General features: G+C 39.1%; 1 protein-coding gene across 2 annotated transcripts in view; it reads right to left on the bottom strand.

Moving 5' to 3' along the window:
* The window catches only part of NELL2 (neural EGFL like 2), a 148310-nt gene that overhangs the window by 2193 nt on the left and 126103 nt on the right, over window positions 1-20014 (bottom strand). For both annotated transcript variants that reach the window (XM_054074710.1, XM_054074699.1), the window contains exons 16-19: window positions 15817-15957; window positions 4439-4632; window positions 3324-3500; window positions 885-1109 (exon numbers count right to left, since the gene is read on the bottom strand). In XM_054074710.1, the coding sequence (XP_053930685.1) occupies window positions 885-1109; window positions 3324-3500; window positions 4439-4632; window positions 15817-15957 (737 nt within the window). The remainder of the gene's footprint in view (window positions 1-884; window positions 1110-3323; window positions 3501-4438; window positions 4633-15816; window positions 15958-20014) is intronic.

Below are 20014 nucleotides of genomic sequence, written 5' to 3'. Positions count from 1 at the left end.
GGAGGAGGTTTTAAAGTTAGATTATTGCTCACGAGCATCTTTCCTAAGTAGTTAATTGTACCATGTACTAGAGTTTGGGAAGTATCGTGCTTGGGAAAGATATAGAATAAAGATTACAATCAACTGTGAATTTCAAAGATCTATGGATGAGTCCTGCTCCTCTCTCCTTGGCAACTGCGGAAACGTTCTTTGTCATTCTTCAGTATTGGATAGTGGAAAATACAGTTTACCTTATAGGCTTGTTTTGAATGGAAAAGCTTATTTTAACCTCCTTTTCTTTTGCATCTTGAAGAACAGATGCCAGAATCCACATAAGCCCATCGGCATTTATCTGCAATGAATTCCTTTGACTACAAAAACTATCAAATGTTCTAAACATTATGTTGATTCTACTATCAATTTTAAAGCAAAAAAGCTATGTAACCATATAACTAGTCCTTTTATTTACAAAACAATTAGTATTCTTAAAATTCAATTCAATGTTCTGATAACGCTACAGTACCACACAGAACAAATTTATTGCGTGAAGTCTAGCCTTATATAATTATTTGTTACTGTGTATGTTTCCAAGATAACATGGAGCTATATCGTAAGAACTGTGATCAACTTGAATTCAGCTATCCTGGTGGAAAAGCTGAGCCCACCAGCTTGTCCACAGCACACTGCAGCACAGGCTGCTGTCCTGCTTCTGATCTGCTAGTACATTAAACCATGCTTCTATCATATGCAAGAGTGAAATTAAGAAAGTTGAACACTTTTACTGTGATCTCCATTGCTTTAAAACAAGTGTAGACACCAACTACCCACTGATCAGTGTATTAATATTATATGCAATAGAACAAGATGGAAAAAAGACATCTCCGCTTAAATTTTACACTTTTTACCTTACACTGGCAGAGGGTGCACTCTGTGCCATGCTTAATCCAAGAAGATCCAGTGAAGCGAACAACGTTGGTTTCATCCAGGCAGGTTTTAGTGATGTCATTGCGAATGGTGTCTGCTTGGCAGGGGTCAGTCACACAGCGCGGGCAGCACTCATTCTCGGGGAGAACTGTGAATTCACAATCCACCTCTGGGCATGGCAAGGGCCAGCAGTCAACTTCACCTTGCTGTTTACAAATAATACAAGAATAAGAGAAGATTATTACCTCTTTCTTTGCTTCACTACCCATTCCTCTGACCCAGCACTATATTTCTTTACTGGCTAATTTAATCCATCTGGTCCTATTCAGAAGTAAATGCAGAGAACACTGATATTCACTGCCTGTGGGAGACACAGCAACTGGGTGCTTTTTTCTGCATTGTATTTAGGAAGTGTGTTACTTTTAAGTTACTTCAAAATGCTCTGCATCAAGTTGCAGCTGAAAATTCTCCATAAACGTCATGCGATACAGTATATGGATCTGTTCTTGTGATTTCCTACTTCTGCAAGTGACAGAAGCCATATCAGGCTGTACTGCAAAAGGGCTTTGAAATGTCCTGTTTCACCTAGTTCTTACTCATATTTGGACTGCTGGTTCACCATATGAAGCCCTAAAATTCATCTGTGGATGGTCCAGTTTATCTTTGCCACAGTTACAAATGCATTGGCTGAACTACAAGCTACCAGCAGCCCAGTGTAGCAGGGAACACGAGCACCTTTTCAGTGAGAGGACTTCCACCCACCTACCACACATTGGGGATGCTACGATCAGAACACCTGAACTTTCAAACTTAATCATGCTTTCTGCGTGATGGGTTTAATACAGCCAGGGAATGAAAAGGTCAAAACAGAGACTTGTCTGGGCCAGCATATTCTTAAGGGAAATTACTGTATGTGTGTACACAAACCTAAAGATGTCTGATTATTCACATCAGTTATTAGAAGCTGGGGCATCTTCCCTTCAACTCTGGACAAGGGCCAAAGTTCCAGATCTACCGGCCAAAGAAAAGACTTCACAGAAGTCATTAATGCATATTTCTTTTGGAGCAGGTCCATCTCTGACCTCCAGCTTATTCAGCTCATTTAAGTGCAGCTTGAGCAGCCTGGATTTAAGGGGGGCAAAGAGCACAACATTTAGCCCTAGGAAAGAAGTTCATTCACAAACACTCTATCTAAGGCTTTGAGAATGAGGAGTTCAATATCTCCAGAGCAAAAGCTGAAAAAAATTCCCAGGGATTTGCCATAGCTCCAAATTTACTCCTCTTGCTGCAGAAAGTATTGTGACGTTAATCTTTTACAAAATTTTCATCTAGGCTAATTTTCCTCTTTTTTAATCACACGATGGTAAGAAAGAAAGCAATCTTTGAAGAGCAGTCACTGATCTTGATATTTCAATATATGTTTTACAGTTATGGACAGTACAAGAAGTAGACAACATGTTGTCACCCCCAAAAACTCCTGACAACTGAAAAAAAGAAGGCTTTAGTTAGAGGAGTAACATCTTGAAAAAAAGAAACACATATTGAGATCACAAACTTTGCGTTGATTTTGTTTGGTTTTAAGGCATTTAATGAAGCACCTGGGAATCTAGTTCATTGGATTTTAGTAGTGGTAACACTGAAAGCATTATGTCTAAAGAAACTGGTTTCTTGCTGTTATTCATGATACCCTGACAAGGCAAAGCTGTTAGATGAACTAGGTATTAAAATTGGAGAATCACAGAATCATAGAATCACTAGGTTGGAAAGGACCCACTGGATCATCGAGTCCAACCATTCCTATCAATCCCTAAACCATGCCCCTCAGCACCTAGTTGTTTTTGTCTTCAGATTTTTTCGGTCACAGAAGCTTCCTGAGCAGCATTATGCAGAATAGTTTTTGCTCAGACTCTGAAACACAGGCATAGGAAAAAGATTACAGGCTTTAACAAATTTTTCTTCAAACCTCATTTCACTGTTTTGAAAAATAAATCACATCTTCTTATTTTTTCTGTTACTCAAAATGACTGAATGAATAAGCAAATTTCAGTCTATCAGCATCTTTGAAATTATCAACTGAGATAATAAATACATATTTAGAATTTCCTTATACAGCTTCATCAGTCTTTGAATGAATGAACACATCCATGTTGCTGTGTAGGTGTCATACCCAAATGACCTCCACTCTTTGCTAAAACAATCTTCATGATTAAATAATTTATATTATGTCTATTGTGTAAAAACACATTTTTGACTGGAACTTGACCATACTTACAAAAATCTGTGAACACCAGATTTTGACTATACACATACTCTGAGGGAAATTAAATGGATGATAATGCATGAAAATTAACTATTCACAGATCAGAATATCTCATATTGTTTTTCCCTGCTGTCTCTGCTGCTGTTATCAGGAGCCTTACCAAACAGCGACACTGCTGACAATTCTGTATCCAGGAGTCACCACTGTTGTAAGAAAGCTCCCCACTCTGATGTAAACATTGACTGCTGAGCCTCGGGTCACATTCAGGGCAGCAGAATAGGTCAACGGTGGGATTTTCACAGTCACAGACCATTCGCCGACACATCACATATCCACTCTGTTGGAAGACATAGAGTGGTGGCAGAAATTTACACAACTCCAGCAGTACTTGTACCAAAATTTGATTTTTGGCTGTTCCTAAGCCACTAGCAGCTCCTAAGTTTTCCCACTATACAATATCTCTGTCAAAATACAATTCAAACAGAGGCAGAAACAATACATACTCTGTAACTACCATAAAGTTCCCTTGTTGTCTTATATATATCCTTCACACAAGCAATCTTCAGGCAGCTCTCCTCTAGGGTGATAAAACCCAAGGGTGTCTACCCCAAGGGTCAAATCTTAATAACTGAACTAACTTTACGTCATTCTCATACGGATGCTAGTCAAGTCTTGCTTTAAACTTCCAGATCAATCCCTCTCTTCCATCATTATTTACATAAGGAAGCTGATAGGTAACCTGAAATTCAATTCATGCCCATGAAACCTGAGCTGCAGAAATGCTCAGGACTTTGTAAGCAGTGTATTCACTTCATCCCTCATCAGCATTTAGCTTGGGATCAAGCTCCCCACAGCAAACGTTTGAGAATGTTAAGCGGAATTACTTAGAAACAGAACCTACTTTTATTTACAGTGATCTGCTAGAGATGCTAGTGTCAGCCACCACCGCCAATATGTGTCTAGACAGACAGCTTTTTTTGCATGAAAATAGTGTTACTCCTACCCAGAAAATACAGGTGGCATCCCTGCTGTCAAAATAGTACCATCATCCTTCTTCCAGCATTATATAATGAACCCCCCATGGAAGTTCTGCTCGTACAGGTTGCAGAGAAGTTCTCCCCAAAACCTTTTATAATATATAATTCCATTTTTTTCTGTAGCATCACACAAACACCTAAGAAGGCAGCTAAAACAGGATTTTCACTTGAATCGTGATGCTCTGCCCTTAACCCCTACCACTACCTTACAGAAGGAGCTACTTCTATTTCTACTAACCTGGCATGAGCAGACAGAGCATCTGTCATTCTCCAGCACCCAAATCTGACCGTTGTGCTTGATTTTGTCTTCATGGATACAGTCTCCTGTGCAGTTCTTGCCATGAGGACATCGACAGTCATACCCACCGTCCAAGTTAAAGCAAACAGTGTCATTGGCACAACTATGCCTTCCAGTTCCACATTCATCAATGTCTGCAAAAACATGCCATGTGATGCTCTTAGACTACATTCAATTAACAAAATGTTCTTGTGGCAGTCAATATAAATGATTCTTGGCCATTTAAGCCTTCGGCTGAAAATTAATTTGCAATTCACCAGAATGGGAAGAAATAACTTAAAAGTTCACAAAAGATATTTTTCAAATCACATCAACTTTTAAAACGTGATACTTCTAGTTTTTCTATACATCTTTCTAAGTGAATACTATTGAGTAAGGTAGTTAGAATGAAGAAACCACAGGAAACATAAGAAAAAAAATAATTCTCAGTCCCTAAAGAGCATCAGTTTGTGGTCAGTTAAACAAGAAAAGCTGCAGAAGTTTGTTTTCCAAATAATTTGCTGGCTCTGTCTAGCACATTTGAGTTCACTTGCTGAGAAGTTTATGTGAAAGGTGATGCCTGACCTGTAAGCCCATTTAAGCAAGTATACCATGCTTTAAGTTGCATCGTTTATTAGGGTGCACAAACTAGACTATTTTAATTATTCAAGTTGCAGTGACACCTACAGCCCTTGTGTCTAGCGTAGAAGATAGAGGGAAAAAACCCTAATACCTCCAGAGAATAAAGGTAAATGAGTTCAAAACAATCATATCTCAAAGAACGCAAAAGTACCTTCAAAGGCCTATTTCATTAAGGTACACACAATTATTTTGCAAGGGAAGACTAGCAGCACACACTGTTTTCTACCTGAACAGTCTTTATTTAGCTTTTTCAGCCATCCACATAGAGAAAACTTATCTGAGAAAAAAAGCTTTGAAAGGGCATGAATTAGACAGCTATATAAGATAAAATGTGGAAAACACTAAAAGATCTATGGTGATTGTAAATAGTGATACACTCCAAATACAATTTCACAACAGTTCACACCAAGCTTTTAATTAGAGTTCATTAAAAAGTAGGTTGTGATATTTAACTGTCCAACAGATACGTACAAGACAAAAAAAGACAATATGGTCAGGAGTATATCTTTCACCATTAGCATGAAAACGCAATAAAAAAACTCAGCTTTGTGTTCCATAACGAAAATGAAACCTCCTATTAATTTCAAGCACATTCAGTTTAAAGCAAAATAACACAATTATAATTTCAATTCCAAGAGTGGCTGCAAGTCAAAAAGAAAAAAATAAACAAGTTGCTAACGTGAATATAAATTCAGATGAAAAACAGCAGGGAAATTATTAGAATTCCTTTGTATAAACAAGCAGCATTGTGGGTTTCCTTCAAATATTGTGTGCAATAACAGAGGCACCATCTCAAATAAAGATATTGCAAAATTACTAGGCTTATGGGACAGATGAGGAAAATGTTGTTTGAGAAGAACTGAAAAGAAATGGATTGTTCATCTCTAAAAGAACACCAGCAAGAAGTGATATAACCAAAACCAATAATGAATACTCCAGAGAAGACATGTTGAGAGCTTTTGTTCTCCACATTGCCTAATACACAAGACAGGAGACGGTGAATGAAACTCAAAGACAACAAATTTAGGCCTGATAAAAGGAAATAACTTTTCATAAAATGCAGACAAACTGTGACGCTCTCTACCACAGAATGTTAAGAGTGGAAAATAACTGCATAGCCAAAAGTGTATAAAGCCAGCAAGAATATTCAATTTGCAATGCCTACAGATTTTAGAAGAGAGATTGCATTTCATGCATTAGAGTCTCTGGTGGTGCCCTTATCTACATATCAGATAATCAGGAACAGGCAAATCATCTCCACATCTTCTACCCTGTTTTCTTCTGAAGCATCTGGAGTTAGCCACTGTTGCAATAGGGCAGAAGATAACCAGGATCATGAACCTACTTCACTGTTGCTGTTTGCATGGACCTGAACAACTGAAATATCACGGACACATCAGACAGAGAAACACAACCCAAAAGCAAAGATACATAATAAATAACGGAATAGAAGGTCTTGTGGAGGCTATGCAATCTCCAGGCTTGAAGCTTTTTAGACAAATAGCTAACAGGAATGGGTTGACTGATGCTGGTCTGTGCAGAGCAGAGGGATAGAAGAACTGTTCTCTCCTTCCTCTATTCTCTCTTAAACCCATAGAACCTGGCAATTTAAAATTAATATTACTATATACTCATTCTAACTGCTTTTAAGTTATACAACAAGGAGTACAAACACAAGTCCTATTTAAATATAATGATTCAGATTAACAGCAGGATTCTCTTTATCATTGAAGCCATTTTTAGTAAATTACTTTCTGACACTTGTGATCATTTCTTCAAAACACTCCTTTGTACAAATCTTTCATATAGCTAGTGTCACAAATAGATACTATCACTTGTCCTCCTGTTGGAGTGGGTCCAGAGGAAGACCATGAAGATCAGAGGGATGGAACACCTCTCCTATGAGGACAGGCTGAGAAAGTTGGTGTTGTTCAGCCTGGAGAAAAGAAGGCTCTGGAGAGAGATGATAGCAGACTTCTACTACCTACAAGAAAGGCGGAGAGGGATTTTTGTAAGGGCATGTAGCGATAGGACAAGGTGTAATGGCTTTAAACTGAAAGAGGGCAGATTTAGACTAGATGTAAGTAAGAAATTCTTCACTATAAGCGTAGTGAGACACTGGGGTAGGTTGCCCAGAGAAGCTGCGGATGCCCCATCCCTAGAAGTGTTCAAGGCCAGGTTGGATGGGACTCTGAGAAACCTGCTCTAGTGGAAGGTGTCCTTGCTCATGGTAGGGGGGTTGGAACGAGATGATCTTTAAAGTCCCTTCCAACCCAAACAATTCCATGATTCTATGATTCTTGACAACCTGGCTACTTAACTAAAAGCAGCCATATTTAATGAGATCCTTGAACTAAGTTCAGTTGTCATGTAAATAAGAACAGTTTCCTTTAAACAATAAAGGCTGACCCTAGTCTGTATTTGGCATTTCTGTACAAATATATTTTACAATTTTCCCATGAGGAAAATGCTTCTAAAGTTTGTTTTTCAACATGGTAATGGTTAGTGCAATGTTACAGAAAATAATTGATGTTTCATCATTGACTCTGGTACTGAGCCAAGCCTATCCAACATTAAGAACTTATGAAGAACACCAGCCTTTCCTATCAGTTGTTTGGTTCATGAAAATAGGACAATTTAAACATTCCCGGTCAAAGCAGGAGCTATTTAGGTTTTGATTATAACCTAATCAGAAACAGTAGCATGTTCATAATGCAGCAAGACAAACACAAACTTTGAAAGCATGAAATTCTCATCTGCATTATTCACCTACATCAAACTTCAGGTATTATCTGCAAAGAACTTGCATGCAAATCATCCATAGCAAGAAAAACTTTATTCAGCTTGTTTACTTTGGATTCATAACGGATGGCGATTTATGTCACTGACATTTTGTTTACAGCCATAACTAGCTCTCCAAATTCCATAACCGTATAGACAGAGTACACCGGCCCCTGCATCTTTTCTGTCTGGAAAAGGGAGAGAGAAGGATTACAGGTTGCATATTTCCAGTATATCCAGCCACAGAGGCAAGTTAATATCACTTTCATATTGGGGCTTTTTTAAAAGAAAACCAGACAAATAAGCAACAAAAAATTCACTTCAGGCTATTTACAACACACTGCTTAGGAATCAAGTAGCTTTAAGGTTATAACATTACAATATTAAGTTTCAAAAGATTTGGACATTTGAGTCAGAAAAAGCCCTAAACAAAAATGTATCTAGTTATCCAGTGGTAAGCTAAGGATCAGTTCTTATTTATCTCATCAACACTAAAAATTATAGCAGCTTTGATCTGGCACACTTTGAAGGATTTTCCTTTTCTTACCATCATCTCTGGATACAACTTCATGTTGCAATGACAGAGGAGGAATACCAATGAAGAAAGAATGATACATGTTGCAGAAAGCTAGGAGTTAACTGCATCACAAGCAACTTCATGCCTTAACAGGAAGAATACTGGACTAACGTCCATACAAATTGGTGACAGTATCTGCGATGGCTAAACTCCATTTGCAATATTTGAGAGACTGCAAAAGCAGAAAGCTCCATAGAAACACACATTTCAATTGGCCAACCAGGTTGTGACCCAAGGCTGTATTTAACAGATTTACTGACTGTTTCTTGGAACAGACAGTCAAAGAATCCCAAAGGAATAAAGCACCATTTGACTTGGCCCTGAGCAGTATGCAGACTCAGATTCAAAACATCTCTACTGAGCAACTCCTCTGTTTGTGACCGACAGTGACCACAATGGATGCAAGTTCAATATTCTTAAAGGAATTTAAAAGGCTGCAAAAAATCTCTGCAGCAGTGCTTTTATTTTTAGAGGGGAAATTATGTTAAAATTATGATGTGTTAAAAATTAATTAAAACTAGCAGCTAAAAGGATAAAATGTGTTCAGATAGAAAGAAGATTGTTTAAAAATGCTATATTATAGATTCAGAGTAAACATATGCCATACTAAGAAAAAAGATTACAGGGGTGATACATTTGACAAAATATACTATTTTTGTTTGAAAACTTCATGAGCTCCTTTACATAATACATGCTCTAAAAAGAACTATGTGCCATGGAATAAAAGAGGTCTTTGACACACAGATTAATAGTGGGTAATTAGTAAGTAATAAAAGGCTGGAACAAATGATTAGGATGTCATAATGGAAAGTGTCCCAGGAAAGTTCCCCGGCAATCTGTGCCAGAACGTGTGCTGGCCACTATACTTAGTCATCTGGAGGAACGGATCAACAGCAAGATGAAAAAGGCAGTATTAAAACCAAAAAATTAACAGTGAAAAGTAGAAGCATTTCATGATATTGACTGAGTAACAACAATATGTCACATGAGATTCCATTGTAAGATGCGTAGGGAAATACCCCTTCAAAAATCACACCAGTCCTTTAGATCTATCCAGGAAAGAGATCTTGGGGTTACGGTGGATAGCTCTAAATAGTTATTTAAATAATGCTCAATAATATTTTATTGACTCAATAATATATTGGACCAAAAAAGCCAATAAATACAATATTGATAAATACAGATGAGAAAACTCACAGTAATCTTACAAGGAACATGAACAAGGCACAACTAGATAATCACTTGTGTACATCTTGCTAGGCTATGACAAAGGGCTCAGAGATGCATTCTGATACAGCTGATGGATAGCTGCAACTTTCCCTCTTCTGATGAGCTATCCAGACTTACGTGCTGGACATTCACATAAACCAGAAAAAGATCTCCCTGGACAGACAGAATCCTAACAGAATCATTCTGATATCAGCTATAATGTCATCTAAGTAAAGAAAAGATGAAGATGTCTATCACTGAAAAATATGAGAAAAGTGGGTTGAGACAGTGGGCATTTCCTTTGCTCTGAAGCAACTGACTCTTCTCAGTTCCTTCAGCTCTAGGGAGGAGCATTAGCTCAGCAAGGTGACAAAATAAGGGTACATGACCAGTTTCTGCTTAAGGCAAAACAGGAAGGAGTGCATTTCATAGGGAGCCCAAGCTCTTCTGAGCAGAAAGTTTGGTTTCTGTTCTCTGCCCAAAGTAAATCTATTGACTGATGTAATCGTTCTTCAAAGAGCAACTGAATTGTGAATAATTTATTTGTGACTTCATGCAAGCCAGCTGTCAGTGTGCTTAGCAGATGCAGAAGATGAAGAGCTGAGACTTCAGATGCCAGTAACATCAGCTTCACCAAAATGTTGCTTCCTGATAGAGTAAATGTGTTCAAATTACTGTTATAAAACCTAGTGGTAGAGTTTCTGTTTTATTAGCCCTTTTATAAAAGATAAGAAACTCTGCCAATTTTGTACTCTGCCCACACTCCAGCATATTTAAATACTAATGTGTCTCCATATCTGCCTTCTGTCTGGTGATGTTTAAGTTGCATTCCCAAGCTCAATAATGAAGCCTTAATGCCAATAGCACTGTTTGGGATGGACGGATAAAAAGTCACTTTACGGTTTTATTTGTTGATATTTTATGATGAATAAAAGCAAAAGGATTTTGATGGAGCTTTGTGAGTGCTAGTAAGATTGCCTGCTGAAGAGTAGCAATTCTTTGTTTCCTGTCTGCTTAAGTGCTATCAATAACAATGCTTCTGCTAAACATTACCAGAACTGTAGAAAGATCTAAGTGTAGGACTTCAAAATGACAGCAGTTTTTCAGCTACAAGAAATTTCATAGAATCACAAAATAGTAGGGGTTGGAATGGACATCTCAAGATCATCTGGTTCACCCTCCTCCCACTCCCCCACTACAGCAGGTTCATCTGCAGCAGGTTGCACAGAAACAGGTCCAGGTGGGTTTTGGATATCTCCAGAGAAGGAGACTCCATAGCCTCCCTGTGCAGCCTGTTTCCAGTGTTCTGTCACCCCCACAGTAAGAAGTTTTTCCTCATGTTAAGGTGAAACTTCCTGTGTTTTAGTTTGTACCCGTTGCCCCTTGTCCTGTCACCGGGCACCACTGAGAAGAATCTGGAACCATCCTCCTGACAGATAGTCTTTAAATATTTATAAGCATTGATAAGGTCCCATCTCAGTCTTCTTTATTCCAGTCTAAACTGACTGAGCTCACTCAGCCGGTTCTCACGAAAGAGATGCTCCAGTCTCCCGATCATCTTCCTGGCCCTCCGCTGGATGCCCTCTAGTAGTTACTTGTCTTTCTTGAACTGGGAAGCCCAGAACCGGACATAATACTCCAGATGTGGCCTCTCTAGGGCAGAGTAAAGGGGGAGGATAATCTCCCTTGACCTGCTTGCTATCCTTCTTGATGCATGTCACAATACCATTGGCCTCCTTAGCCATGAAAGCACATTTCCAGCTCATGGTTAACTTGTTGTCTACCAGGATTCCCAGGTCCTTCTCTGCAGAGCTGCCTTCTAGAAGGTCAAGCTTCTAACCTGTACTGGTACAGGGGGTTATTCCTCCCAAGGTGCAGAACCCTACACTTGCCTTTGTTGAACTTCATTAGGTTCCTCTTTGCCAAACTCTCCAGCCTGTCCAGGTTTCACTGAATGGCAGCAGAGCCTTCTGGCAGTTTTGTATTGTCAGCAAACTTGCTGAGGGCACACTGTTCCCTCACCCAGGTCATTGATGAATACGCTGAACAAGACTGGGCTGAGTACCAACCCCTGGGGAATATCACTGGCCACAGGCTTCCAACTAGAGTCTGCACCGCCAATGAAAACCCTCTTTGCCTCTTTTCAAGTACTAGTTAAAATATTGGGTGCATCATAAAATAAATTCAGACATCTTGAAAGCCAGCAGTTCCTCTGCCTCCTAGATTAAGAGACAAGGATGCTGATGTTTTTGGACTTCCTTCATTAAGGCTTGGGAGCATCCTGAGGCTTGTAATATGCCTCCATTCTTCATTATCCTGAATTGTGGAAAATATTGTTCAAGCAGAGGCCCAGCCCTCTGGGTTGTTAAGCAGCCAGCTCTATCACACAGAAAAGGAAGTGATTCTACTACTGCAAGTAGGTGAAAGAAGAACATAACATGACATTTCAGAATACGCACATACAAATCAAACCCTGCAACCAAAAAGATCCTTTTTGATTTGGGGATTCTGGATTAATGCTTTCTAAACTTCTCATTTGCACCTGTCTTATTTAAAGAATGTGATACCTGCTGAGAGTGAGGGTATATTGATCTCATATTCTGTATCAACAACAGCTGGTACCTGCCAGATAGTCTTGGCAAGTCCCAAGGGGCTGCATTAATTAGGTGAGCTGTTCTTCAGACGTGGAAGCATGCAAAATGTCTAATAACTGATGAGGTATAACCTGCAATATTCTGCAAACTAATATAGCCTCTCTCTTTAAGTGGCTCTTACACATTGCAGGTGACAAATTCAAAGGAACTGCAGAGCAAATATTAACTGGAACTGGACATTCTTATTTTAGGATTTTGTCCTCAATGGCTCAAGTTTTTTAATGCAATGAAGTTGAGGCTGCAGTATCTACTATCTTAGCCTATCTCTGTTTCATGAAAAGTACATGAGAGACAATCTGCAGAGCACCAGTAAGACCGTGTAAAGAAACTATAAAGAAAAGCTGTAGAGAGGCAAAGAGGAAAGTACCAGGTAATATACCAATATTTACATATGTACAAAATGTAAGATTTCCCAAAGCTAGGTAGTTCTCAAAGACTAAGCATCTGATCTTTCTCTACATTTCTGGAAATAAGATGATGAATAACATAATTCTATTTAAAGAAAAAAAAAAAGAAAGAAAAAAACAGCAAGTGCTAGTAAGAGGTTGAAGCCTTACAGCTGCATTTTGCATCATATCTCTTGGTGATTATTATAGAGACCACAGGTCTAGCCAGGAGTATAATGTGAAAACCTAATAGAAAAGGAATTTCTAGGTCTTCTATTGCCTATAGGCACAATAAAATGGGATTACGAATTACTGTGTTCAAGTACATTAGTCAAAATACTCAATACTCTCAGTCATGCTGAAGAAGCAGCAGTAGCCAGGGTCAATATGTGCATAAAACAGACAATTCAGCAACTATTATTTCCTTATCAAGCACTGACAAAGCCTAATGCTACCAATGAGCTAGGAATATTTAGTATGATGTCCCAATGGGACCATTTCCTGCAGATGGGGTAGGTGCAGTTTTGGGATTCTGTTAAAATAATGTTTAAAGAAAATGCTAATGTGCTTCTGTGATCTTAACAGAGGTGTTTCCACCTGAATCTTTAAAACTGGAGTCTTTGCTGAAACAAGTTGATGACCAGCACTGATCACAGTAATGTTTTCTGTAATACTATCAGCACATGTCCAGGGAACACAGACAGATCCAGATTTGAGGCAGAAAAGATCTGAACTCACACTTCCTTGGCTTTTAAAGTTTTTCTCCACTGAAAGACGGAACTTTTGGTCAAAGCAACTAAAGCTTTAAGATGATGAGCCAAAGACAAGCTTTGTATGCACTCCATATAAACACTACTTTGAAGCAGTCCCTGTAGAAAGCAAAATAGACAAGCACTCAAAGAACATTTCCTAATCCCATGAGGTTTAAATTCTTCACCATCTCAAGAAAGAAATCAAGGCAGGATCACTTTCTCTTCAGAGTAATTCAGCAATGTTCCTTCTACAACTCTTCATGCTGTAGCACTTGCTCAGGGCAGAAAGCTGCTTCGCCATTACATTGAGTGTCTAAAAGATCATCCACCAACAGCTCAATCTAATCACCTCTAACTAGGGGAGACTGAAGAAGTGACAAAAGAAATCCATTTTCTTACGCCTTTAAACCAAGGAGAGAATCTCTTACAGTGTAAAGATCTGACAGTACGGAAACCAATTGCTTTTGCACTACTGTGCTCTGCTACTGGAAGTTCAGCTTTCCATATTACAACAGATTTTAGGCTGTCTCTTCTTATCTTTTTCAGGCTTTATTTTCTGTCTGAGACACAATGTCACAGGCTTCGATCCAATAAAAAATGATGTAGTAAGACTAATAAAATATCTAACCTTCGCCCCCAACTGAAGTTGCTAAATATTCCAAAATTTGGAGCTGCAATCAATCAAACTTGAAAGTGTTCCACTCTTAGTGACTACGGTTATCAGCAATGAAGATAGTTTCCTGGCATCTGTGATTTAATTACTTGTTATCCTCTGTGTATGCTTAATGAATAGGTGCAGGCACTTTCTAGAAATGGTCAAAGCATTCTAATAATTGCCACTTCTGCATACACAATCCCCGTATTTCTTTTCCTTATAATTTCATTTGCTTAGAAATTGCTGCTTAATCATTGCTTGTTTGCACACATCTTAGCAGAGCCACTTTGTATCACTTATATCTCTTGAGACAGCACTGCCAAACCACTATCTTCAACCCACCAGACAAATGTTACATTGACATTGAAGATAAAATTTGGAGTATTGAGACTTTTTCCATAAATGCTTGGCTAAAGTATTACCTGTGCTGCAAGTGACAGAAAGGCAATGTTATAATCAGAGCGATCATGACTTCTTCTTTGCACCGTCTTGTCCTAACACCTGGCCAGCTAACACTGACATTTATTTAGTTCTTGACAAAGAAAGCATGGCTTATGAAAGCAGTGGCTGACTCAAATTGCTGATTCCGCCCGGGAATACAGGCTTTCAGCTGTGGTGCAAATGTGTTGAAATAAAGTATTGATGATGGGAATACCAAAAAGGTCATTCTCACTCCTGGAGAACTGTCTGTGTGTCTGCCTTAGTGAAAGCAATTCAATTGCTTTCCTTTGGGACTGATACAGCCAACCAACATTAGTTTAAACAGCAAGGCAGGAAACCTTACACTGTGAGAGCACTCAGAGACAGAAGGGTTCTCCCTTCTCCTGATTTTGCCCTAAGTCGTCCACAGCAAAAGAGATTAGTTTGTTCTTTTATTTAAGAGCAGCAGCATGCAATATCTTAAGAGCTGAATAACATTCCATATAAGAGATCCACATTTAAAATTATATCTGTTCTTACTGACCTGCTGTTCTCCCTAACATCATTTATAAGCAAAGAAAACTTTCTAATTTCCTTATCGCTCCTGTCACCGTCTTGTCCCTTGCACCTTGCCCAAGCCCCAAGTGCACTGTGCTTCCCAGTTTGTAAGATGGTTCTTCAGATAGCACCTTTCTACAAGCAGTTAACCTACGCACAGGAGAAGCCCCATAGTATTAACCCAGGTGCGGGTAAGGGTGTCAGGGCTCCATAGTCATTCTTTGCAATGAGAAATACTTTCATCACAGACTATTTCAGCATACAAGGAATGAAGTAGAGGAACTGAGGTCTACGTTGAGGCCCATTTCTACATATAATGAATTTGACATATTAACAGATAACTGTGGAGTGACAGATTATAGCGCATGCTATCAGCCTGTGGGAAATCACTTATGCAAGGACCATGCACAGAAGCAAGGGTAGGGCCAGAGAAACTGTGTTTTAAGCTCCATGCCTGACTTCACATATTATCTTAGCTAATCATAGAAATGACCACTAATGCGCTACCTATACATTAGAAACATTCATATTTTATATTCTTCTGCCTTTTGTTTGTCATACTTTTTTAGACTATGATTGCTTTAGGTCAGGGTTTAATTTTCACTGATATAGTGCCCAAGACAATACTTGACCAGTACAGTGAGAGATACTAAGCATTACCATAATGCGAGTCGTAACATTATCCCACCTTTTTTAAATACTGACCTTCACAGGATTCTCCACTTGGTGAAAACATCCCATTGTCATGGTAGCCATCTCTGCATTCGCAGTGGTACCAGCCAGGCAGGTTAATGCAGATAGCACGGCTGTCACACTGAACAAAGCCATCTGAGCATTCATCAATGTCTGTTTAGCAAGAACAAAGAAGAAGGAGAAAATTCACATGGAGGAAATTGCTAGGTTCATCTGATGGAAGAATAATGCCTCTGGTATTTCTGGGCTTCACAGAAGTATTTTCATTACTGACACTTGAATTCCCAGAACTAGTTGCAGTAAAGTTCCTAATTATTTCCAAAAAAGGACTTGGCTTACAGTGTTGGCCCTGCCAACAGTGGAGGTTCTGCTAATCCCAATTTACTGTTTACACATTATCAACTCAGTTTGCCGTCACACATGACACATAACCTGACATCTGTGTAAATTGCCCACAGTATGAAGAAAGGAATTGGATCCCAGTTGAAATAAGAAGACATTAACCCTTTGAGTAGTGCAGGCTGCCAGCAAAGATTGTTTCTAGGGGCATATCAAAACACCAATACTCACTCTGGTCCTTGCTCATGCTCTTGGTGACACTGATTTTAGTTTAGCAGGGCTTCCCTAGTTTGTGGGTGTATTGGATCTATGTGGCAGGGTTTTGGTACTGGGGTGGGGGGTGAGGGGGTGCGCGCACACATATGTGTGTGTGTGTTACAGTTGTCCAAGCTGCTCGAAGCTTCCGCTACGTCCAATAGAGCCAATGCCAGACAGCACCAAGACAGACCCATCACTGGCCAAGGCTGAGCCCATCAGTGACAGTGGTAGCGCCTCTGGGATAACATATTTAAGAAGGCGAAAAAGTTACTGTGCAACAGCAATGGTAGCCCGAGAGTGGAGTGAGAATATGTGAGAGAATCAACTCTGCAGACAGCAAGGTCAGTGAAGAAGGAGGGTGAGGAGGTGCTCTAGGTGCTGGAGCAGAGATTCCCCTGCAGCCAGGGGTGAAGACTACTCTTTTCTGAGAATACTAATGTGTGTCTAGATCAAGCTATAGTCCCTCTACTTTCTTATGAAATCTATTAAAAAAAAAAAAATAAAAATCCTCGAAGGCTTCCTCATCCATCAAAACCACTTTGTTTCATACATGAAGAAAAGTAAAGAATTAATTATGTGCCAGGTATCGCTCAGTCACCCATATTTGGTTTAAGTTGCATTTTTCTACTGGAAATACTTTTGGAATAATTGTAAAACTATATGATGAGTGTATTGTTTTTTAAAAGCTTTACAGTTACTGGATGAAATTTCATTAGAAATTTTCATTATTACATTTCAGTCTGATTTTCTATTGACAGTTTCTCTGACCAGGCGAGTCTGGCGTATATTACCAGTATTCCTGCTGGAATAAACACCAAGTATATATTTTTGCCACTTTGGGTACGACAAAATAAGTCATAAGTCTCAGTTTAAAACACAGAATTTTCAACTCCAATATGAATTCCAGGATAATCTTCTAAGTAGTCTTGTGGCAGGACTGAGAAATGCCAGACCTTTACAGCCTTCTGCTGTTCAGCGTGTCTCTCTATATCAGTATAAACTCTGGCCTTTTTCTTGTGAGCAGTGGGACCTCAGAGGTGTTTGAGAGATCAGAGGAAGATCAATGAAAATTATGTTACTGTAGTGAGAAAAGGTTGGTTTGCAGTCTGTGCCTCATCTACTGCTATTCACTCACATACCCATAGATTACTTGAGAAAAAGGAGAGAAAAAGAATAAGAGACTACAATCCAGATGTTCCCTTACCAGTGGGGAATATAGCACCCAGGAAAAACATACCTGGCAGAACAGAACCTCTGTTACTGCGCTAAATGCTCAACATCACTTGGTTAGTACAAGATAACTTGTTGAGGGTGGCCAGAGCTACAAGTCCCAGAGAATCAATGAACCATGTAACCTCAGAGGCAGAGTTGCTGTTCAGATTCGATATGAATCTCTATTCTTCCTGTTTAATAACATGCATTAAGATACTGTATAGCATATGTTTCTTCTTTGGGAAAGTGGAATGTGTTTATTGGTGATGAGGTGGAGAAGAGAGTGTTATTTGGGTCAAAGTAACAGATATGGATTAAAGAAAGTCTGTGTTCCTCTCTTCAGAACAATTTACTTGTGGATCTGTAAGCCCTATAATTATAAGCACAGTAGTGCAGGCACAGGCTGAACGCATTCTGATGAATTCACTCACTGATTATTCAGGAAAAACAAGCCTTGAATGTCACGTCAGCATTGGTGAACTGACAACAAAAGCAACTCTTCCGTATTTATTTGCAAGCTACCTGACAAACCTACATCACAAGAAATATTACTTGGGATGAAATGCTTTTACAGATGCCAATAAACAAAGAAATACATTCTTCTAGTTTTGTTATGGTTGCATGCAAAATTTAGTGATGTAAGAAACCTTGCCACAAAAAGCATGGGTGGAAGCACACTGCTGGTCTTTTAGAAATGTCTTGTTCTTGACAGATTGTCTGCCTGAAACCATTGCATTGGAACCACTGCTGCATCAATGCTGAATAATCCATTACTCCTTACACAGTTTTGAGCAAACAAAATAAATTCAAAACAGTTCTCATCACCACTCAGTTTTTGGGCAAACAACATTGAACAGGAAATGCCAGTGGGTTTCAAAATATAGATGTTCCTTATGCACAGAATTCTGTTCTGAATTTCCCAGCTAATGATCATTAATTCTAGTACAGACTCTTGCTCTATAACGGGACAAAATATAGCTGTCACAACTCTGTTAAACAAGAAAACACAGTAGAAATGTGTTTTGCAAAGCCAAATCACTGATTTTATGGAAAATTTTCTTGACTTTGGATAAAAGGATTTCTATTTTCAAATGGGCATAACATGGCTCAGGAAGTGCTGTAAGAGAATCTACAACTGAAGTTATCTTGTTAGTATAGGAAAAGCAGCCAGAAATAATTTTTCTCTATCTATGGCTAAACATTCTCTGATGAATCATCTTGCAGCTGCTCAGTCAGAGGTGTGAGCTGACTAGAGAAGAAAAACTGATTGAAGTTCTGCTTGGCCAGTGGCTATGGTATATCAGTAGGCTATATGGAACATTAACATCACTAATGAAGTCCTCTTTGATGCTGTACCAGAAAAGGCATGAAAAAGGAAATATTACTCCGTAGAAAGAAGTTACTGAAAGGCTTTATATATTTTCTCTTATGAAAAAACCATTAAACTAAATGTTTAAGTACAAGGAAAGGAGGGATGCTTTTTTTTTTTTTTTTCAATAGCAGGTGCTGACATTTTAAAGCAAATAGACAAAAACCACATCCTATTCTGACTATGCAAGTTTCAGTCATCAACTGACTATAAGAAGTTGTGTCAAAGTGGGAGCAGAGGGCAGGTGGGAGTATACTAATGTGTGTAGGGAGTAGGAAGGGAGAAAAAGAAAAAAAAGCAGCAAGCATTTCCATCCAGGAAGCCAGGAAGGTAAACAAGTCTCATGTGTGTGACAAGCCAGAGCTAACAGCCTCATCCTGGCCTGACTTCAATTTATGACAGAACTTCCACTGACTACCATGGAGGTGGCATTTTCTCTATTTTTCTCTTTCCTTTTCAAAAAAAGAGCACATACCAAATCTGCCACCCCACTGATATGAGTGGCACAGGTTTAGAACAGACAGTAACACTGAGACGTCGCTGGAAATAGCCTTCACCGCAAACTGAGGAGCAGCTACACAGCTGCATCATAACTCTTCAGCACCACCTGCTCTGGCTCTGCCTCACCCTATAGAATTTGCATGGCAGAAGATTTGTGATTTTCGCTCTGGTAACACTGTGGCTGGAGAACACACACACACTTGTGAGACTGATGACCACACAAACCATGGAACACACGGACTCTCTACCCAATGTAACTTACGGTTTCACTCATGGCAATGTACATACCTCACTGCCACAAAAGCAGAGAACTGATCATTCCATACTTATGTCGCACATGATTTGGTTTTCAAATATTCATGTTTACTCGTATGCATTTTTCTTAAACTAAAATCAATCAGCCTAGTTATTTCTATATTTTGTTACTCATTTTTCAACTTGAAAAGAACATTTCCTGTCCCCACCCCTCTCCATTCTGATAAAGTCACAGGCATTTTGAAAGCAAGTGCTGTATACAGCTAGCTGCCCTTT

This window comes from Cuculus canorus, chromosome 1 (genome assembly GCF_017976375.1).
Source record: "Cuculus canorus isolate bCucCan1 chromosome 1, bCucCan1.pri, whole genome shotgun sequence".
NCBI classification, from domain to species: Eukaryota; Metazoa; Chordata; class Aves; order Cuculiformes; family Cuculidae; genus Cuculus; species Cuculus canorus.
Note: the sequence above shows the minus strand (reverse complement) of the source record. Positions and strands in the feature narration are given on the sequence as shown.